Here is a 23,822-nt window from a genome sequence, read left to right as displayed (position 1 = left end):
TTTCTACAGGTATGGCATACATTTTCTTCCAAAAAGGCAAAGCAATGCCCCGGAGATAAGAGATAAAGTGTCCTAACTGATTTTAGATTGCTTATTACATGCTAAGTTGATGCCCATCAATCATTGACATCAGGCTGTCACTTCATCAATAGCTGAAATCATATCAAAGCCAGTTCCTTCGTAGTCACTGTGTGAAGCAGCAACAGTTGAAAATGAAATCAAGAAAACACTATTGCAGCACTTCCTTGTTTATTTCTTTGACGAGTATATTACTTGTCAAGTATAGTGGGTTACAATTTTAAATGCTTCACTAGAGAGCCTGAAAACAATTCTCAACATCCTTACAGGATTGGCTGATGGAAACTATACAAATGACAAGGTTTTACTTTCACATAGAATATAGAGACAAGGAAAGAACGAGAAAGGAAAGGGGAAATGGGATTGCTAAATGCAGCGGATTCATGACTACCAAAGAGGTTCTACACAAATCAAAAACACTTGAATCAAAAAGACGATTATCGGTATTGGTATGGTAAGAGTATAGGGTTGTGTTCAGCTTGTTTGGAAAATACATCTGCGATTACCTTCAGTGGGGTTGACGGCCATTGGTAGGCTGTCCCAATCAACAGTCCATGATGGGCAAGGGTGAGCGGTGTAAACCACGTCTATCCCATTTTCCTGCAGGACACAAGAACACATAAGCACAGGTTAAACCATAGACTCCTGACAGAAGCCTCCAGGCAACAGCATGACCACTTCTCACACTTCCTCAGAACACCTGAGACAAGGGGCTAATTAAATCAGGAACCCGTTACAGAGCAGTTCATTCCCCTTTATAAACTACTACTTTAAAGGTGGAAGTCCTGTAATTGATTTTACATTTTTCTAGTTGGTACATCAAATAGACCTACAAGAATGGGTAAAAAGTGTGCTATGAGAATTATTCCTCATTGAGAATATAAGATGCAAACCAAATACTAATAGATGCACTGCTACAGAACACAGGGAAAATATATGGTGTTGTATTGGGAGATTTCATAGGGTACTTTTTTTAGTACAAACAAGTTCCCTTTCGAACGGTCACTTCGTATTGCGTAGCTATACGCAGTGGGGAAACTCCTTTTCCTCGATTTACTGAAGCCTTTATGTAAAGCGCATTTGCAGCTGCACAGCTAGAACATGAGCGTCTGGCTCGCTCATAGGCTGCGCTGCGGCAACTGCACATCCAATGGCGCAGGCGCCTCTGACGTGCAACCAATGAGATAACTCTGCGTCATACACGTCAGAGCCCGCCAAGGGGGCGTGACCTCAGTCTATAATAGCCCCCGAATTCGCCATTATAGCAGATTTTACTCCTTCAGCGACAAACTTCACGTCTCTGACCATTTATTGAGCCTTCGCCGTCGAACAAGCCTTCAGCCTGAGCCAGCTACAGTTCAGCAGACGACACATTTCACCGTGTTTCTCCTGACGCCGTCTCTCCTGTGGCTATCCGGCGATATCCTTTTCATTGCTCTTTGTATATTGTATTATTTGTACGAGCGTTGTTCAAATGCATCGTGTTAAGACCTGCGCCACGTGCGGATGCAAGCTGCACGAGGCGGACGAACACGCTAGCTGCATTCCATGCCTGGGACTTCACCACGCGGAGAATGCACTATCGGCCGGCGGATGTGCGGCCTGCGAGAGCATGCCCATCTCCGTGCTGCGAAATCGGCTAGCCCTCTCCCGTGACGGCGACACCGCCTCTCCCGCGCTTCCTTTTCCGGCCCTACTTCAGCCAAGGAAGAAGAAGCGCCGCAGCCAACGGCAGCCGGAGAACATGGATGTTAGTGAACGCACGCCGGCCTCGTCCCCGCGTGCCTCACTCTCTCCAACCCGTTCATCTCCGGTCCTGTTCGAGGGAGATCAGCGCCCCCCCCACGTGGCGGGCCTTGTCTCCTTCGGCGGGCCTAGCGAGCACGACGACAGCCTGTCTATCGCTGCGTCTGAGGAAGAATGGCCGGGCTCTTTCGACCCCGTCATGGCTTCCCAGCCAACGCCCAACGCCTCAGCTACCAGGACTAACTCCGACGCGGAAATGCTTCGGATCCTGACGCAGGCCGTAGCGGACCTCGAGCTCGAGTGGGCCGCGCCCGCTGAACCCCCTCGAAGTCGGCTGGATGGCTGGTTTCTGCCAGGGCACCAACAGGCCCCTCGTCACAAGCCAGCGCCATTTTTTCCTGAGGTACACGAGGAGCTTACCAAGGCCTGGCGCACTCCTTATTCCACACGAGGCCCCGCAGTTTTCGCGACGCTCTCCTCCGTGGACGGAGCAGCGGAAAAAGGCTATGAGTCGTTGCCGCCCCTCGAAGAGGCGTTGGCCGCTCATCTCTGCCCGAACACAGCTGCTAGCTGGCGAACTAGAGCTGTGCATCCCAACAAGCCGTGCCGTAGCACTTCAGCCCTCGCCGGACGCGCGTATTCCGCCTCCGGTCAGGCTGCATCGGCCCTGCACACGATGGCCGTGCTGCAGGTTTACCAGGCCAAACTCCTCCGGTCTATGGACGAGGCTGGCCCGGACCCTGAGGCTTTTCGGGACCTTCGGAGCGCCACAGACCTGGCCCTGAGAGCTACTAAGGCCACAGCGCAGGCTATCGGGAGGAATATGGCGAGTTTGGTCGTGCTCGAGCGCCACCTCTGGCTTACCCTCACCGACATTAAGGACGCGGAGAGAACAAAGTTCCTCGACGCCCCAGTATCCAGCACCGGCCTCTTCGGCCCGGCAGTGAAGGGGTTCTCAGAAAGATACACCGAGGCACAGAAAGCGTCCCAGGCCATGCGTCACTTCCTGCCTAAGCGCTCTAGCTCGGCGTCGAGTGCTCACAAGCTAGCCCCGCCGACGCCTCGGCCAACAAAGCCCACGAAGCAGGCCTCTCAGCCCCGCCCTGCGGCTGATGCCCAGCGCCAGCCGAGAGCAACCAAGCGCTTCCCGCTTCCCCGACGCCAAGGCCCCAGACCAAGCGCCGCGCCTCACACAGCGCCGCCAAAGTCGTCCTAGCATGCAGGGGAAAGAGAGAGGGCACGGGTCCCGCACTCGCCGGACCACCCTCGAAGAAGTCAACAAAACTTCCCACAGCCCCTTGTTCAGTTCAGGTGGCTGGGGATTTTATTACTGCAAACAGGCCCGCAACAGTAAGCGCGTTCTTGCAAACAAACGCCGTTTTCACGGCGACCCATATAAAGCACAAAAAGAGTATGTTTCACAAACACAACACGTGGGTTCACGGTCCCCCTTCATCAGGCGGCCCCTCCCCCGTTATAATACTGCCTTCCCTACACGCAAATGCTTGTACAGTCAGTCCAATACTCAATGTGTGCACAAATCACAATATAAGGGTATCAGGTCCCCCTTCACTAGGCGGCCCCTCCCCTGTTGTAACACTGACTTCCCCACACGCGAATGCCTGTACAGTCAGTCCAATACTCAATGTATGCACAAATCACATGATAAGGGTATCCGGTCCCCCTACATTAGGCGACCAGCCCCAGTCAGTGTGTCAAGCCCTAGCCACACGTGTTCTAGCCTGGCAAGCTATCCCCGGTGTGTCGAGTTGGGTCATAAACACTATAAAGCGAGGTTACTCGCTCCAATTCGCTCGCAGACCCCCGAAATTTCAGGCGGTTCTCGAGACTTCGGTGAGAAGCAACGTGGGTCACGTGCTTCGCACCGAAGTACAGAATCTATTAGCAAAAGGGGCGATAGAATTAGTCCCCCCCGCGCTAAAACACATGGGTTTTTACAGCCGCTATTTTCTGATTCCGAAAAAAGACGGCGGTCTCAGACCCATTCTAGATTTGAGACATTTGAACAAAGCTCTCATGAGACGGCCGTTCAAAATGTTAACTATCAAACATATCCTCGCGCAAGTGCGCACGGGGGATTGGTTTGTCACAATGGATCTGAAAGACGCTTACTTTCACATTCAGATAAACCCTCGTCACAGGCCATTCTTGAGATTCGCCTTCGAGGGCCAAGCTTATCAATACACCGTTCTGCCGTTCGGTCTATCGTTAGCACCCCGTACATTCACGAAGTGTGTGGATGCAGCGCTTTCTCCCCTGAGACATCAGGGAGTGCGTGTGTTAAATTATCTCGACGACTGGCTGGTGCTGGCACAGTCGAGAACCGAGCTATTAGCTCACAGGGATTTGATTCTCAGCCATCTAAAATGCCTGGGTTTCACAATCAATGTGTCAAAAAGCAAACTAACCCCCAGCCAGAGTGTGATCTTTCTGGGTACAGTTTTAGACTCGAGAGCGATGACAGCGCGACTCACACCAGAGCGCGCGCTCTCAGTGCGAGCGCTTACAGGCACTTTCAGAGCGCGCGAGCACGCGCCACTGAAGAAATTTCAGAAACTGCTTGGTCTCATGGCAGCAGCATCGCCAGTACTCCGCTTGGGATTACTGCGCATGCGCCCGCTGCAGCACTGGCTGAAACGGCGTGTGCCAACTCACGCATGGCAGTCAGGCAACTTGCGCATTATGGTAAATCACGGTTGTTTAAGAACCCTGATTCCCTGGCGAGCGCAGAACTGGTACCACGAGGGGGTGACAATGGGAACAATTTCCAGAAGGAAAATGGTTCTTACAGATGCGTCCAACCTGGGTTGGGGAGCGCTGCACGAGGGCATGCCTGCATCCGGCCTCTGGTCGAGCACGGAGCAGAGCTTACATATCAACTGCCTGGAGATGAAAGCAGTTGGATTGGCCCTGAAAGCATTTCTGTCGAACCTCAGGGGTCACCACGTTTTAGTCCGCACAGACAATATATCAGTGGTGGCCTACATAAATCGCCAGGGGGGCATCAGGTCAGGAAACCTGCATGCGATGGCGAGAGACCTCCTCTTATGGGCACAAACCAACCTGAGCTCTCTGAGAGCAGCGCATATACCGGGCATCCAGAATGTGGGCGCGGATATGCTTTCACGGGGCAACACTCCCCTCGGCGAGTGGTCCCTGAACCCACAGACGGTCAGTCTGATATGGAAGGTGTTTGGCGAGGCCGAAGTCGACCTGTTCGCCTCGAGAATCAACACCCACTGCAAATTGTTCTTCTCGAAGGACAGGGACGCGCTGGCCCATGTCTGGCCCAACCGTCCCCTTTATGCCTTTCCCCCCGTCTCGATGATTCCACAAGTCATCAAACGGGTCAGAGAGAGCGGGTGCCCAGTCCTTCTGGTGGCCCCTCTCTGGAAAACCAGACCGTGGTTCCCGGAACTGGTTCAGTTATCGGACACAATCCCATGGCCTGTCCCACTGAGGAAAGACCTCCTCACACAGGCGAACGGGACATTGTGGCATCCGAGACCCGATTTATGGGCCCTCCATGTGTGGCCCCTCAACGGGTACCCAAAGACCTTCCTGAGAAGGTCTTAAGCACTATATCTGAAGCCAGGGCCCCGTCGACTCGGCGCCTTTACGCTTCGAAATGGTCGGGTTTTTCCAGCTGGTGCTCGAAAAATCAGGCTGACCCAGAGTCATGTGAGATATCTGTAGTTCTCTCATTCTTACAGGAGCTGCTGGATGCGGGTCGCTCCCCGTCCACGCTCAAAGTGTATGTGGCAGCCATAGCAGCACATCATGTTCTGGTGGCTGGCCAGTCACTAGGAAGAAACGACCTGGTCGTCAGATTCCTTAAAGGTGCTAGGAGAATGAACCCCTCCAGACCTCCATCTGTGCCATCTTGGGACCTCTCCACGGTCCTGAGGGCTCTGAAAGGTCCACCTTTCGAACCGCTCCAATCGGTTGATCTAAAACCCCTCTCGCTGAAGACCGCTCTCCTTATGGCTTTGGCATCTATCAAGCGAGTGGGAGATCTGCAGGCACTCTCTGTGAGCCCTGCATGTTTGGAGTGGGGTCCAGATGACTCCAGAGTCATCCTCAAGCCCAGACATGGTTACGTTCCTAAAGTGCTCTCAACACCGTTCAGAGCACAGGTGGTGACGTTATCAGCCCTCCCTCCTTCTGCAGAGGATGGAGAGGTTAATCTTCTCTGCCCTGTCAGAGCGCTGAGAATCTATCTGGAGCGTTCTGCGTCTTTTAGACAATCAGAACAGCTTTTTGTCTGCTTTGGTGGTAGATCCAAGGGGGATCCAGTCACTAAGCAAAGACTGTCTAGATGGATAGTGGATGCTATTTCTATGGCTTATACCGCAGCGGGTCAAGTTTGCCCTATAGGCGTCAAGGCCCATTCAACCAGAGGTATGGCCTCGTCATGGGCTTGGTCATCTGGCATTCCCATTAGTGATATTTGTGATGCGGCCGGCTGGTCCTCGCCTTCCACATTTATGAGTTTTTATAATATGGAAGTGCCTTCCCTGCAGGCGAAGGTGCTTTCGGTATGATTAAGACCCGTGGGTGGCCGGTCTTGTCATATATTACTGTGCACAATCACATTCACATATATACATGAAACCCGCTGCTGGCCGGTTGTAGTTCATACATAAACCCGCTGTGGCTGGTTATATTTATATATATATAAACCCGCTTTGGGCCGGTTATATGACATATACAAAACCCGCTTTGGCCGGTTATATGACATATATAAATTCCATACATATATAAAACCCGCTTCGGCCGGTTATATTCCATAACAGATATCAACCCGCTTTAGCTGGTTAAGATTTCATATATAAACCCACTTGACTGGGTATATGTTCGTATACTAATAACCCCGACAGAGTCTGGGTTCATTGGTGTAGTATATTGGGTATTTCTACTGATGTATACTACGGAGATCTGACGGTGTCTGGTCTATTTTTACATAAATTATGCGGTTATGGCTTGTTCTGTACGCTCAGGGGTCCTGAGTTGCAGTGACAGCCAGTTACTCAGTGCGGCGTTTTGCATGGCGTCCCCACTGCGTATAGCTACGCAATACGAAGTGACCGTTCGAAAGGGAACTACTCGGTTACTCACGTAACCTCAGTTCCCTGAGTTAGGGAACGAGTATTGCGTAGCCAGCCGCACTATGGTAACATGGCAAGTTGTCGCTTCAGTCGTTAAACCTGCTATAATGGCGAATTCGGGGGCTATTATAGACTGAGGTCACGCCCCCTTGGCGGGCTCTGACGTGTATGACGCAGAGTTATCTCATTGGTTGCACGTCAGAGGCGCCTGCGCCATTGGATGTGCAGTTGCCGCAGCGCAGCCTATGAGCGAGCCAGACGCTCATGTTCTAGCTGTGCAGCTGCAAATGCGCTTTACATAAAGGCTTCAGTAAATCGAGGAAAAGGAGTTTCCCCACTGCGTATAGCTACGCAATACTCGTTCCCTAACTCAGGGAACTGAGGTTACGTGAGTAACCGAGTAGTTTTCACCAGTTTGATGAGATAAGGTTAGTCACCTATTTAGAATGAAATTAACCTGCATAATCAAACAAACTCATGTGGAACGGAGTGAAGACAGGGTCAGATTGGTGTTAAAACCTCTAGCAAAAACTTTTTGCTTAACAAAATGTACAAACAATAAGAAACTAAAGGAAAAGTTCAAGTATTTAAGATTAAAAAAGGATGCAAAGAACCATAAAAAAAAGTTGTAGCCTAGTCCATATGACTCATGCACTTTGTCTGAAGAGTAACATTGCAGATGTAAAATAAATGATTAACTTTAAGTTACTTTACCATATTACAGTAAAAACTGTTAATGGTTTAACATTGCAATGACACAAAAACTTTACTATATAACTTACAGTAAATAACAGTAAAATGAAATTCCGAGAAGTTTAATTTTATTTGATTTAAGTAGTTTTGTTTCTTGTTATTTTTTACCTGAAGGTGTGTATGACCCCTGTGCACTTGCAATGAACTCAGGTTCATCATGTGACTTTCTATTGTATACCTGTAATTGTATGGTGGTTATCAGTACATTTTAAGTAAAAGACTGATTTTTGGTAGATTAACTCTACATATTAGCATTCTAAAACTTAATAAATTATATGTTTAAAAGTTAAATATACATCCAACATTGTGTAATACCTGAAACAAAACAAGATTATAAAATATCCTGACTTCTAATTGGTCAACACAGCCTTCCAGACATGCTGAAATCCACAGCCACAATATATATCAAAACAGACTTCAACTAGTTAATCTGATAATCTGCCTAATGACACTCTTTAGCAGTGACTAAATTGAGTAAAACCGTATTAAATCTCTCAAACCACCAAATGAAGCTCCTGAGATGCTGTCGGTCACTGATTTAGAACAAGTCTGGTTCTACTTGTTAAACAGTAGCTATTGTGACGGTGCATCTATGTTTGCTGCTCTGGCACTATAAATCCAGGCTGGCCATAAGGTTTGGCTCCGTGAATGAAAATGTCATTTGCTCTAAAGCAATTAGCCGCCAGCAACAGCTGCAGAGCAGACCTAAAGCAGAAAGCACGCAGCCTGAAAAATCCCAGTGGACTGTTATGCATTAGGAGAGCCTGCTGAGCTCCAACTCATTGACACACACCAAATTGATATCCACTAGCGTGACGGGAAATATCTGATTTATAGTAGCTGAACGGCAGAGGTGGCAAACACCAAGCACACACATAAAAAGCTGGAAGTTCTGCAGCAGGCCTGAAAACTAGACGACAGCTGTGTGTTTTTATCAACTGCTGGGGACTCGACTTCAGCATTGTGGTCCGGGGCAGACAGTATAGAGACCCAGCATTGTTACTCCGTTTGCCTCTCCTGCGGGAGTCGTACGCCAGAAGTGTATGAGACCACTGCGGGCTCTTTACTCCTTATCGGCAGATTTCTGCACCGGGGATGAAGTGTTGTTAGAGTTTGTGGGCCGTTTAGATGCTGGATAAATCAGCAGGACTGCTATGGAAGTGGTGGGAAATTGAATAAGCAGGCAGAAGACTGTGCAGGAGGTTATGGACCGAATCAGCTGTTCCTCTGGGGAGGAAACAAGAGCAGTCATCAGGACAGTTATGATGATGCCACAAGCTGAGCTGTCCATGTAATACAACCTCTTAAGGGTGCATTATTATCTGGAAAGGTGAGGGAACATGGGGGTCTGCAAGTAGAGAGGTACATCAGTAACAGCCCTTAAAAAGTATGCTGGCGGTACCATGGTATAAAAACGTTGGTAATACCAAACATTTTGAATTAGTGGCAACAAACCAATTTGAACACTAAATCAACAATTAAAAAAAAAAATTCTAATTGACATTTCTTTCAACTTTATTTTAAAGAAATATCAATTGTTTTATTATTTTGTGACGATGTAAAGACATGCATACATTTTAAAGTGTCCTTAGACATTTTTAAATGTCAACGTATACTTATTTTGACCATAATCAAAGAAAACCACTTTGGCATCATATGTCCAAAAACTGACTTTCTACTAGTTTTTCTTGTTGCACAAGAAAAAAAAGTCCCTTGCTCTGGTTAATATAGTTAAATATTTTTGTTTCACACACGTCTAGATGCTTGACTGGCTTGGTATAGGGTCACTATGGTTCTTTTTGTTTAAGGACATACTCCATCTTACACTTGTGGTTAAACGTTAGCCCACCTTTCAGGACAAACATGTTTGAAAAATGAATCTTCTGTTTGTGAAAAGAGTGACCTGTGAATTGGAATTAGGTGAACTGTGAGAAAACAATCGTTTCTTTCAGTTTGGTTATAATACATTATTATTATTATTAATAACATGAAGACATAGAAAAATATTATAATATAAATATTACAAATTTTGGAATTTGTGGTTGCCATTCGCCACAGTAGCTTTATTTTAAATTGTGAACATATTAGCAATGGTACTGTTTAAAAAGATATTAACCACAGTTTATGGTCTGCAAAAGTGAGAATAACTACAACATTTCTTGTTTCATTTAAATACCTTATTTTTATGAAGCAAAAATGTGCACTGAATTCATGTTTCTCCTGATCGTTTGACCTTAGTAAAGCATGCGGTTCCCAAACTGGGGCACGTGAGGTGATAGAGGGGGTATGCGAACAAAATGCTGAGTTTTCCCGTTCATCTAATTCTACCCCACCTTAAAATAACATTAAAACCGAGAAAGTTCGATTTAGCTTAAAGAAATAATTCTTGTATTTTCAATAATATATTTGTATTAAATCATAGAATCCAGACAAATTATATCAGACAACCCAGAATTTCTAAGGAAATAAAATTTAAAAAATTCATAAGACTCTATCTTATAATTATCTTAAATAATAATTAATAAATTAGATGTAAAAATAAGTTAAGGTTTTATGAATTCATTTGACTGGACATGTTTGTTCAAATGGGAGATGTGCAGCTTTATTTCTGCTTTCTTATTTTTTCAAAAGGTAGACTCATACATCCATAAAAAAAAATGTATTAAAAAGTTTGTTTTAATAAACCATACGTTCAACCAAAAATCCTATGTTTTCATTCTTTTAAGGGACATTGCAGCTGTTGATTATAATAATAATAATAATGATTGTTGAATACCGTATACAGTGATATTTTCTGAGACTATTATCGTACCGTGAAAATCTCATACCGTCACAACCCTGTGCATAGAGTTCGATTTAAGACTCAAACTCTTTTCGATACAGAAACATACCCTCTGTGAGTTATATGTTGATAATATATTATGAGAAAGAATGCCTTTTTTCCCAAATATCCACACGATTGCAAATGTGATATTGATTTTATAGAACAGTTAAACAGACAAAAGGGTAATATTAAGTGATGTACATTTTAAATACATTATTGTTTGCTCTATTCTGCAACTAAATAATAGTTCCAACGAAAACCACCGCCGAACTGCAATATAGAGCAGTGTTTCGGGAACTAATCGGGAGAGTCAATCATTCAATGACCCATTTATAAATACAGCCTTGTTACTGAATGAATGAATGACTCAATGGCTCACTCATTAAGACAGTGACTTACTGCCACCTACTGGCGGATTTAGTTTTTTAAAAGTATCACTGTGTTTAAAATTATTTCATATTTCTCTATTGTTGCACATTTTTATTTAAAACATTATTTATTATAAACAGTTATTATATAAGGTAAAAATCCACTGGAAAATCAATTTAAGGGGAAAAATATTGTCCCTTAAAGGAGTAGTTCACTTTTTAAAAAAACTTTTGCTGATAATTTACTCACCCCCATGTCATCCAAGATGTCCATGTCTTTCTTTCTTCAGTCGAAAAGAAATGAAGGTTTTTGATGAAAATATTCTAGGACTTTTCTCCATATAATGGAATTCACTGGGTACCAAACGATCCAAGGTCCAAATGACAGTTTCAGTGCAGCTTCAAATGGCTTTAAACGACACCAGACGATGCATAAGGGTCTTATCTTGCGAAACGATCGGTCATTTCAAAAATAAATAAAAAAGTTTAAGTTTTATAAGCACAAATGCTTGCCTTGCTCTGTTCTGTGATGCACCTTCGTGACTCTCCTGCTCGAACTCGTTCATCAAAATGAACAAATCTTTTTTCAAGTCATTTCGTTCGCTGAATGAACGAAATGACTCGAAAAAAGATTTGTTCATTTTGAATGAGTCTTTTTTTCGAAAGACATGGACATCTTGGATGACATGAGGGTGAGTAAATTATCAGCAAAAGTTTTTTTAAAAAATGAACTACTTAAATAGAAAAGGTGTCACTGCAGTCTAAGTGGAAGACAGGGTGTACGTAGAAAGATGTTAAATTCCTCAGGGGTAAAAAGTATTTTTTCCTCTAAAAAGTTTGGGAACCACTGGCTTTAACATTAGGTTAGTCACAATGCTTCTCATGAATGTTTCTTTGATTTATGGATTAGGATTTCATTGTATATTTAAGTTTCTCTGTTATTTCCCTCTACACAGTCTTTACCACAACTAATGAATGTCAGACTAACAGCTGTAAGAACTCGCAGTGCTTGTCGAAGTCAGACAGCCACGTAATACCAGCCTCCTTAAAGTATCAAGTGGCAGGGAGTCCCATCAGTTAAGAGCGAGTCAGTACGGCTGCTGTTCTGCCTCGCTGGAGTGCATAAATCCTTTATCATCACGGTTCAGGCCCGCAGTGGCACACAGGGCTGCCGTAAAGGGACGAGAGCACAGCACTGAACGTATTGAGAGCAGATCGCTGTTTAGGGATTATGTGAGTTCGCCTCTGACAGGTTTAGTGAAGTGGCAAAGAGAAGCGCTTCTGTGCGTGGCATGTGTAATCTCCTTCTGTGCGAGGGAAGAGTTAGGGAAAGAGAAACGAGGAGAATAAAATAAAAGAGCAAGAGAGCGAGAAAAAGAGAGCGAGTGAAATTCAATTACTTGCAGTTTGGTGAGAGTTGGCCTCGGGCCCCCGACGAAGGGCTCTTGCTTAGGTTTGGGGCCGTCCTGCTCTGCTTCACTGGATCGTGGGGCCTCCGGCTGAAGAGGGCAAGGGTCGACCGAGCTGGGACTGAAGAGGGCCATCCCACAATCCTTTGCAGCCCTAAGTACGCTGGGGAGCTCCTGCACACGCTGGTACCATCTCAGCAGCAAGGGCAGATGGGACAGGGTGGAGGGGGTGTGCTTTTGGATGGAGATCTAGAATGGTTTAATCAAAGACACGATACGTATAATGTTCATAACCTCACATCTCATATGCCTTATATGTCTGTGAATAAAATTTATATATGAAAAAAAATTGCATTCATAAAATTATATATTACCATTTATATATATATATATATATATATATATATATATATATATATATATATATATATACACACACATACATATATATATATATATATATATACAGTATATATATACACACACACAATATATATACATTTATATACACAGCATATTTAGACCGTTTCAGTTTTCTAAACTTTTTTGTATGACTATCAAGCACATTTTCCCAACGTATTCTCTTTATTGCAGTGCAAAAGAAAAAGGATATTATTGAAAATTATTTAAATTATCTAAATATTTATACATCATGGTAGTATTTGTTTGACTTAAGTAAAGTAAATATAAGCTGGAATAAAATATATATAAACTATATATTTTATTCCAGCTTACATTTACTAAAAATTCATTTACTAAAACATTTACTAAAATATGCCTAATTGTCATTGTAAAATAATGTTACCATAATTTTTTGTGAATTGGTCTAAAAATTCAATATATAGATATCTAAATATTTACACATACAAATATATACACATATATAACTCAAACACAGATACATATTCACTTGCATATTGTTGCACTATTGTATTGTTGGTTGGTTTCTATATATATATATATATATATATATAAATATATTACATTCCCCAGATACACTGCACAGCCAAAAAAAAAGTTGCTGTTTGGATTTAAATAGGCAAATGTCTGTAATTGGATAATTATTGCAGTGATTATGATGTTTCTAGCATGTTATATATTTGGCAACAGTTCTTCTAACCATAATTGCTGGAGTGTGTGGCTTTTCATGAACCTCTTGATGGAAACAACAACAAAACAAAACAAGATTCTTCATGCTCCCTCCCAATCATTCTTTTATAATTTGAGCCTGATGAATCTTGACATTGAAAAACAACACAAAAGCCATTTATCAACGTTTAAGAGTAAAAACTGAGGTCACATTTAATAAAAAATGTGCAATCGTTATGGCAAACAGGCGAGACAGTGGAGGCTCTGTGTGTCCGAGGAATTTTGGAAAACAGCGTAAATGCATATTAAAAAATGCACACTGACAGCGAGATGCTGTGACTTAAGTAACCCATCAGAGTGCTGTGTCAACTGAACCGAGATCAGCTCCAGCTATCATCGCGCCGCGGAGGAAAGACGGGAGAAAGGGATGAGGAGGACAGAAGGAGGGAGACATGCTAGACGGAGTGTGAAACTAGGAGGCACCGATGCGCCGCTGACCACAGAGAGCCGAGAGCGAGAGAATGACAGGAGCAGAGAGAGAGAAGAATGAACAATGATCAGAGGAGAAAGAAAAGAGCGAGAGAGAAAGAGAAAGGGATGACAGACGTACACAAACTTCACTGCAAAAACACAGCAGGGTCTCTATGATATTCTGCTCCCTAGATATCACTGCGAAGTTAGTTTTTTTGTGTGGAGGAGTAGCTACATTGAGGTATCATCCTTGTCCATCACTAATTCAAATTTAAATAATGAAAAATAGTTAATAACATTTAAAATAAGCTTGATTTTATTCATTAAAGGAATGTTACAGATTCCAAGTTAAGCTGAATCAACACCATTTGTGGCTTTCGATTCCCTGATTGGTGGAGAGAATCATGGGTAATGCAATTTTTCACCAGAAATTCCACTGTCAAACATGATTATTTAAAAAATAAGTTGAACTCATGTGACGACTGACGACTTCAAGCATATACCATTAATCAATAACCTTGTGACTAAGAGTAGGTCTGTCTTTAAAGATTCAAAAACAAATCAAGAGAAAATTAATGGGATTTTTACTTCCAGAACTGTTGCACTCTATTCATTTAACTTTATCACCTCCAACCAAACCAAGAGTCTGCAAGGATGGATTCTGATTGGTTGTCAATGTCACCAGCCATATAAAAAAAATCACTCTGAATTGTTATAGTTGTAGCTGTGGTGTGGACTTTCTATTCGCACAGAATGAGAACGATTGTAAAAACTTCATAGTCATTATTATTGTTCCTGGTAGGAACAGATCTTAAAGAGCTTGAGCACTTAATGCGGCATAAAACATAACTGCAGTAATGTCATCTAGCACTTTATTTTATTAGTGTGCACACCTCCAACAGATGCTAACGCACTGTTTATCTAACAGACCATTAAAAATAAAGGTGGTGAGGGAGGGATGCCATAGAAGAACCATTTTAGGTTCCCTAAAGAACAGTGAACAGTTCTTAAAATAACTTTTTCTTAGTTTAAAGAACATTTTAATAATCGAGAAAACTAAATTCCACTATGAAGATCCTTTTGTGGAATGGAAAGATTCCATGGATTTTGAAGGTTCTTCATGGAACCGTCGACGCCAATAAAGAACCGTTATTTTTAAAAGTGCATAGTTACACTTCATGTTGTGAACAGGCCTCTATAAACCAAATGCCACTGATGAGTAATAGTCTAGCAAATGCTGGCGTCAGACTGTGTCAAGCTCTGAGAGTGAAAGAGTTCAGGGACATCACACTGCAATGAATCTAATTCACAGTCCCAATTGAAATAGAAACTACCGGCTTTATTTAATGCAGGACTGAGAAAATCACCTTGAAGTAGGAGAAGTCAGAGTCACTGGAGCCTTCGGTGTTTGATATAACTTGAAAGCACCTGTGAGCCTCAAAGGTCTACTCTACTGCAAAAACAAATGAATGAATGGCTCTGTTTGTGAGGAATAGTGATTTACACGTAATGAGATAAAAACGGTTTTCGATTTGTTTGTTTTACCAGGTATCGACGGATGCAGGGCAGCAGGACGACATCAGTGAGGGTGAAATACAGCCCTTCTGCAAACACATGCTCCAGCTCTGGAAGGGCTGTGCTCTTGACTTTCCTGATGTCAGAGCTCTCTCTGGTGGAGGGAGAAGGAACCGCGACCGCAGAGAGCTTCGCCAGAGCGGCACTGAGCTCAACTCCCGGGTGGGATTCACTCTCCGTGCTGGGGCCTTTTCGTTGAGAATCACTCTTCTTCTGCTGCCGTAGCTTCTGTCTGCGAATCTTGTCGTCATTGTGGACCTTGACGGGTTCCCCTAACCTCTTCTCCAAGTTCAGGATCGCAGCAGGAAGTCGACACATCTGGTCTTCAGGATTTCGTAAGTGTTCCTCCACAGCAGAGGGAATGTCCAGCTCACACAGTCTGGTCCACTGACTCACCTGAGGAGCAAATGACAGTCAGAAATCATTTAATAACTGATAAATGTGAAGCACGATCCACGACTTATTTGGATGGTTGTCCAGAGTTTCATGTAATTAGGCAAACTAGGAAGGCACTGATTCTGAAATTGTGGCCAATACTGAAAAGCTGATCATTATTTTTATGTCATGGTCGATAGCCAATAAAATTAGTGCTGGGCAATTGATATAATTCTTAAAACAAGCCGAAACAGTAAACAAGGATGTGTATTATTCACAGTGTATTATTTGTATTTCAACTAATGCTGTCGAATGATTGAAATGATTTCCGAAGGATCATGTGACACTGAAGACTGGAGTAATGATGCTGAAAATTCAGCTTTGCATCACAGGATTTGATTTTATAATATATTCAAGGAAAACAGAGATTTTAAATTGTAATAATATTTCACAGTTTTAACTGTATTTTGATTAAATAAATGCAGCCCTGGTTAGCATAAGAGACTTCTTTCAAAAACATAAAAAAAATCTTAAGTGTTCCAAACTTTAGACTAAAAGTGTAGGTTTTAGTCATTTTAAGTGTAATATACTATATTTTAACAGTTATTTGTCATCCACAACATCCAATAAGACCCATGACGTACATTTTTATAATTGTAGTAGGTTGACTGACACACAACAAAATCTTCCCAAAAAATGAAAGCTGTTCCTTAGCTGTCACCGTCCCGCTAGCAGGACGCCTAAGTTTACTTCACTAATCACTATATTACAATTAAATCCTAATCTAATCATGACAAACTGTATATCGTTGGAAAGGTCTTAGACTCCTAAATAGATATTTTAGCACTGTTTTTTGTTACAAATGATGTAGGAACAGTAATAGATGAATTTATGACCAGAGTGGACCTCAAAAAAATCGACATCATAACAGGAGTTCTGACCTTTGTCACAAAAAGTCGACGCACACAATTTTAATAATTGAAACTTTGGTTTGCATGCTAAAAGTCCATAATAAAACATATAATCTAGTATTTGTCAATTAAAAATTATAAAAAGTAAATATATATATTATCCTCTAAAATATAATATCTTTTCCATCGCCTTTTTTATTAAATCACATATTTTAGTAGTTATCATAAATTAGGTATCATTTGAAAGCTTACAAACTCAGAATTCATCCCGTGAAACCGTTTTGAAATTGGCCATGGCGTTACCATAGAAACGGAACTCTAAATTATTTTATGGCCCCTCCCCTTTTGGGTGTCATGTTTCATAATTTGTGATCAAAACCTTTTCTAATCTTGACACATATTGTCAGAAAGGTCTGAGTCTCAAGGTTCCATATTTTGTGACAGAAGTGATATTTGGACAGAAATTTATTAATTTGTAAACAGCAGAATGCATACAATTGAATTCAATGGAATGTATGTCACCCGGTGGCAGTTTTTGGTATTACGCCGAAACAAAATCTCATGGCAACTTAAATTTTTGTGATATCAACTTCAAATTTGGAACACAACTCGGTTAGATATATGGCTTTGATTTTATAGTAATTTTATAGTAAAAAATATTTTGTAATATATATATTTTATATAAAAGTAAAAATGTACAGTATATTGGATTTACTGTAAATTTAAACTTCCATAACTTTTACATACTCTCATTTTTTGAAGTGCTTTCACTTCAGAAATAATCTGCTGCGTGTTGTCTTTAAAACAAGACCAAACATATGTCTATATTCCAAAGCATTCCTGAATTACAGCCATTTAAGTTTGAATAATGCATTTTAATGTTCATTCTCAAAAAGGGGGGTGACAGTTTTAAAAACCAAATGTCGCTAGTATCTGACAGACATGTCTGAAACGGGTGTTTTGAGACATCACACCTGTCCCGGTGACAGCCCAAGGCTCTAAAGACAGCAAAAAAAAGAATCAGGGGAGCAACCCAAGCTTGTTTTTGCTCTGTTATGCCTTATAGCTACTATCTGAAAGCATTAAGCTCAAATATCAACATCTGAATGTGAGATTCTGTGATGTTGACCTCCAAAATTTAAGTGATCGTGCCTGTCAAAACATGTCAACATGCTTGTCACCCCACAGCTAGTTCACTCAGATTAGTTCACACTTATAAGGCCTAAAATTAACACTCGCCAAGCGCCAAAAGCGCCAAATGCATAAAAATCTGTGTTGCCGAGTATATGAAACGATGTCATTCCCGGAAACATTTTTATGAATTCTAACGATGCATGAACGTGAACATGAACGTGAACAAACGTGAATGACCCTCGGGACAGTTAGCACTGCATCGTCACAAAAGTTTAAGCCTTGACAATTTTAATATTCAAGCGCAAGAAGATGCAGACATTTTTTTACACAAATTCATGGCAAAAAATTGTGAGAATTCTAGTGAACATAGTTGGTAATGTCTTAGGCCCTGTCCACACGGAGACGCGTTTAGCTGTATACGTACAAAACATTTTATCGGATCGGCGTTTCGTCCAGACGGATCCGGCGTTTTGGGAGACTGAAACCGCTATTTTTGAAACCGGGTCCCAGGGTGGATAAATTTGAAAACGACACCCTTGCGTCTTCGTGTGTACGGCCAATCCGTATATTTTGTGAAACGATGATGTCATCATCACCCCATGTGTGTCGACTAGTCAGACACGCTAAATCAGTACCCTAACATCAACAACAACTGCGACTACTTGCTTGAGTTCATGCTTAAGAAGCTACTGAGCCTCTTTTATTTCTTTATTTATTATTAAGGCCTAGTTTAATGTATTTTTATTTTATTTCTTTATTTGTTTATATTTCTTTCTTATGCTATGATGCTTGTAGGCTATTTTGTCTGATTAAGACATTTCGTATTTTGTAGGGATGGGAATTTCAAGCAAAAATAATATTCGACGATCGCTGGGAATTATTTGATTATTAAAAAACGCACCTCTTTCCCTCATGCTCACCAGTGACACGGCGTTCGCTCCGACATTAAATTTATCTGTACTGTAGGCCTACATGTTGTAGCCATTAAAGAAAAGTTAGTTTCATATTTATGTTTAAATATGTTATTTTTTCCATTTCATATATGTTGATTATATGAAAAGTGAACAGCGTGAGTAGCCTAATCATAAGATGCGCAATATCGAGACATCATTTTGACCACTTCATTAAGCTTTGTTTCATATAAAGCCTTTCTTAATTTTAATCAATGTTTCTTCAACCAATTGCCTGGATTTAATAAATAAGAAGCAAATATAGCAGACAATAGCCTATAATCAGGACATGGAGGCGCCGATGCGATATAACTTGCATCGCACGTGAACTGGAGCTTGTCTCATAAATGAACAGAAACTCAGAAATATATCTAAGCTTGAAATGTCTACTTTTAAACAAAACAATTCAAAACGAAAAGAAACAGACAACTCTCTTAGGCCTATAATCCGTATGAAGTGTGCATTTATCTCTATAGGCACCTTCACAATACTGCGAAGGTGGCGAGTCAGCATCATCACAGAAAACACTAGTATATTAATAAACAATTAAAATGTCTCCTTGCTAAATTTGACACATTCATAATGATTAGGCTGTTTACCGGTTCTTTGTGGCAAGCTTTATGCGTCTGCTAACTAGGGCTGCAACAACTAATCGATAAAATCGATTATAATCGATTATGAAAATCGTTGTCAACGAATGTCATTATCGATTAGTTGGTCTGCTTACGTCACGGGGAGCGTTTACTGGTACGCACACACACGCAAGGTCTCTCTCCCTCAGGCGCTCTGCCGAGCGCGCGCGCTACACGGTTTGGAGCAGTCTCTTCTGTCTCGCATGTGCGCTCTTGCTTGCGCGCTCTAGATTTCGGGAGTTTGAACTAATTTGCGGGCATCAGGGAGCCGCAATCAATATGCGGGAGACTCCCGGGACTTCCGGGATCTTGGGATGTCTGTATTTTGTCTCGAGCATCAGGTTGCGCAATCAGTTCGCTCGCAACGTAAGTGATGGATTAAAATAGCGCTACCGCAGAAATAGGTTAAATTAAAACGGTCTTTACAAAGCGAAGCACTAAATATAAAGGCAGTTAATAACAGCAGCAGTAAAATATTGTTTTTTAGTCACTGTACTCAGTGGTTTTCAGCGAATGCTTGTGCACTAATGCATAATTTCTCCTGTCCTTTACTCAAGCCTGTTAGCTTGCTGGGTAACGTTACCTCCATTCCGTTCTCTTTTTATAGCATTTGTCTACTAAGTTTTAATTGTTTTTCAAACGCGATCTACTGCGGCTCTACATTCACACAATTGTTTTCAGTCTTTCTATATTTATTTAATCAATTTATCCTTATATTATTCTTTTATATATTATATATAATATATATTATATTCTTTATCCTTATATTCCTTATATATAATTCATTTTAAATAAAAATTAAATGAATTATATATTTTAGATGTTTTTAGTTTGTTTTTAGTTCAGATATTTACATCTGAACAACATGTCTGTGTAAATTTGTTTTAACAAAAATTGTGTTAAAACATAATATGTTGGATATCATTTTTTAACAATAATCATGTTTGTCAACTTGCCATCAGCAATTATCATTAAAAACAATGCAAATATTGATATTAGTAAAACTCAATGTGTGGCTTTTGCACTTTTTAAAGTACACTTTTACACATAAATACCCTAATTTACGGTTTTATTTAGTTATAATAAAAAAAAAATCTAATTTAATTTCTATCCGATTAATCGATTAATCGAAAAAATAATCGTCCTATTAATCGATTATCAAAATAATCGTTAGTTGCAGCCCTACTGCTAACTAATCGAATATCGTGACTCATTTCCTATTTTTTACCAGGCCATTTATGGTTTTTCACATTGTTCAATAAAGTTCTTGGTTAAAAAGAAAGAAAAAAAAGAAGCTAGTGTTCCTAATATTATTGTATACAGCGCGCAAGGTTTATGCGCAAGTCTTCTTCTCTGTTTTTAGTGTATCTGTGTCAGAAATACAGCGCCTCATACTGGTCTGGCATGTATACTACATCGGTTTCAGTGGTTTCGTGTGTACACAGAGATTTTTCTTGAGACGGCTCCGTGTTTACGGAAATTGTTTTTTAGAACGAGGAAAAAAAAAATCGGATAGGGAAAGCTCTGGCTTCGTGTGGACGTGGCCTTAAGTGAACGCAAACAGTTGAGAAAGTAAACACGTGTACAGTATCAGTATACTAGGTCTGTGCATTTGCTCTTAAAGTGACAGCAGCCTAATAATCCTGCTGTTTTTAATGTTAATCAAACAACAAAGGACAAAGAAAGAAAATCACTCACTGCTCTTGACTGAATAACTTTTTTAACTTTAAAAAAGATTAATTAATAAGGATTTTTAAATGTATACAGTGAAGACTACGCAGTGTTACTTACATTTCTGTACCTGAAAACTACTGTCAGACCTACATGAAAAACCTGAAAAGCAGTTTATTTTATTTGTGTCTTTGTTATATTGTATTTATTTGTGCTTTTGCTTGTAATTTGATTGTTACTGTTTACTTGTCTTTAATACTTTATTTTATTTATATTAGTAGGCTAGTAGTTTTAGCTGTGGTATCGAAATTGGAATAGAGAATTTTCCCTGGTATCTAAAATATTGGTGTCATCACTGCTTGTTTTTGCAAAAACGGTTTAATAGACGGTAGAAAATATTTATGGCCAGTACATTTTCACAAGTCACCGGCCATTGGCAGGTGTGGCAAAAAGTTAGTTTTAAGCCCTGTTATGACTATCCAATGGGATTTTAAGCACTTTTGAAATCGTAATCTCACCTCAGCACAAGCCTTGAGACAGGTGTTCTTGAAGCCCAAGAGGGACGCCACATCCCTACGGCTTGGCATCAGCTGGCATGCGCTCTGAATTATGTGTCTCAGTACGACAGCTAGGCCAGCTCTGCAAAAGCAAACATCAGGCTCCAGCGCAGCAGGGAGACGACACATCTTAACCAGCCGTGGCAGCTCGTCCCTCCTCACCTCAGACACAGCGAGACCCCCGGGCACCAGCCCTGACAGGGACGGCAGGATGTCTGCTTGATCTGTGACCAGGTAGACGTGGAAAGATGAGCACTCTGTGTAGGAGAGGAGGAAGAGGACGATAGAGGAGTGCAGGGGGAGAGACACGGCTCCGTTCACACTGGACACTTCCAGATAAAGGCTCTCTCTGTCTGTTTGTGCCTCAGTTTGCTTCATTCTGACTGTCTAGTGGAGGGCTAAAAATCTGCAATAGAAATAAAGGGATGGACTCATTAAAAATGTTTCAAATTAATGTTTTAGCAGCATAATGCCAGTGAAAGACTTAAATATGAGAGTGAATGTCTGGAACAGTTTTAAAGAGATGCAGTTATAAATAACGTGTTCTATAACTAAAAATAAATAAATAAAAAACTCCTATGCAGCATGAATTGTATATTATGTGCAATAAATAATACACATAAATGTTTAAGTTTAGCACATCAAAACATGTCACTAGTCACTATGTAAGATTGCTATCTGACTGCGTTTTCCGTGGCGTCGCGACATTACAAAGTACAATCAGGTAAAAAATAAATGAAGAAAGAATGTGAAGTGAACCTACTCACAGTGTTTGAAATGAGCAAAACAACCACTAGGCAACACATGTGCAACTGTTTGTGTCACATTAAAAATAGTCCGACTATAAACCGACAATCGCGCTCCAGTTCCATCAACGCTTGGGGAAGTTGATGGTCGAATTCAATTCGATTATATTACATTACTTGTTTTATGATGTTTATAATCAAAGAAAATTAACATGTAACGCTGAAAACAACGTTGAAATCGCTTTTTTCTCATATAATGAGGTTTTAACAGTGAGTGAATGCCAATAGCGGCGTTATTCCAGTAATTATATTTAAATAGGGGAAGATGGAAACCATCAATTATGTGATTTTTATTTAGTAGTGACTTCATAAAGTAAAGTTTAAAGTATGCTGCACAAAACTATGTTTAATTATCAATTCAAAACTAGTATATCGAGAAGTGTTTTTATTTTATTTTAATTATTTGTATACATACGTTGTGCGTTTAATTTGTAGGAGAATAAATGAATCATTTTTTTTTCAGACTTCTTTTGAATGATACAAAAATAAATACTGTTCCTGTTTTTCAAAGTAATCGTGGACAATGGACAGCAGGTTGTTGCTATGGTTACCTCCTCAAGCCAGCGCAGCGCGACTAACATTTTGAAAAATGTTTTGACTTGTAATCTTGCAATCAATCTAGTTTAAAATCTAGCTTTTCTTTTTCCTGATGTACTTGAAAAAACAACTGCAAAGAGTAGTCTATAAACTAGTAAGTAAACGAGTAACACCTTCATGTAGAATGGAATCGATGTTAGTTTAACGAATCAGGTCCAAAATTACGTCAGGTGTTTTGACCCCAGAATAACCTAAAAATATTATTTTAATATCTACAAAACCGAAGCAGCACAAACGAAACTTTTTACAGCACAAACCAACACAAACGATTGAGCATATTTTGACGACGTTTTGGGTTGGGTGGGGGGCCAACTTCACGAAGGTCTTTTACCTCAGCCAACGCAGCATTTTCACACAGATTTCTTTGATCTCCTAAAATCAGTCTCGCTTTAAATAAAGAAAAAGGTCACGGTGAAGGGCGTTGAGAGCGAGAGATGATAAACAAACACAGCAGAGGAAGAGATGCCCACTAAACATGAAAAAGCTATGTTCCTTCTTTAATACGTTATGTGAAATGAGTTATAGGATAAACCTGACCGTTTATGACATGACATCTAATTTGATGCTGACATTACTATGATATTCGGTTTTGGATTAAAAGAGAAAGGGCAGCTGGAATTCTGATATAATTGTGAGCCTTAAGGGATGGTTCATACAAAAAAAAAAAAAATTATCATCACTTAGGGCCTACTCACCCTCAAGTTGTTCCAAACATGTATGAGTTTCTTTCTTCTGCTGAACACAAAA

General features: G+C 41.1%; 1 protein-coding gene across 2 annotated transcripts in view; it reads right to left on the bottom strand.

The window, feature by feature from the left end:
- Positions 1-22,521, bottom strand: part of gstcd (glutathione S-transferase, C-terminal domain containing) — a 62,688-nt gene extending 40,167 nt beyond the window's left edge. For both annotated transcript variants that reach the window (XR_013207782.1, XM_077246160.1), the window contains exons 1-5: positions 22,440-22,521; positions 21,634-22,078; positions 15,413-15,838; positions 12,299-12,556; positions 585-678 (exon numbers count right to left, since the gene is read on the bottom strand). Coding sequence is in view for 1 of the 2 variants with exons in the window: in XM_077246160.1 (XP_077102275.1) it covers positions 585-678; positions 12,299-12,556; positions 15,413-15,838; positions 21,634-22,050 (1,195 nt within the window). In the remaining variant the exon portion in view is untranslated. The remainder of the gene's footprint in view (positions 1-584; positions 679-12,298; positions 12,557-15,412; positions 15,839-21,633; positions 22,079-22,439) is intronic.
- Positions 22,522-23,822: the final 1,301 nt, after the last annotated feature.

Source organism: Siphateles boraxobius, unplaced genomic scaffold (genome assembly GCF_051911475.1).
Source record: "Siphateles boraxobius isolate OS27281-9 unplaced genomic scaffold, OSU_SipBor_1 29, whole genome shotgun sequence".
NCBI classification, from domain to species: domain Eukaryota; kingdom Metazoa; phylum Chordata; class Actinopteri; order Cypriniformes; family Leuciscidae; genus Siphateles; species Siphateles boraxobius.
This window is presented reverse-complemented; position numbering and strand designations above follow the sequence as displayed.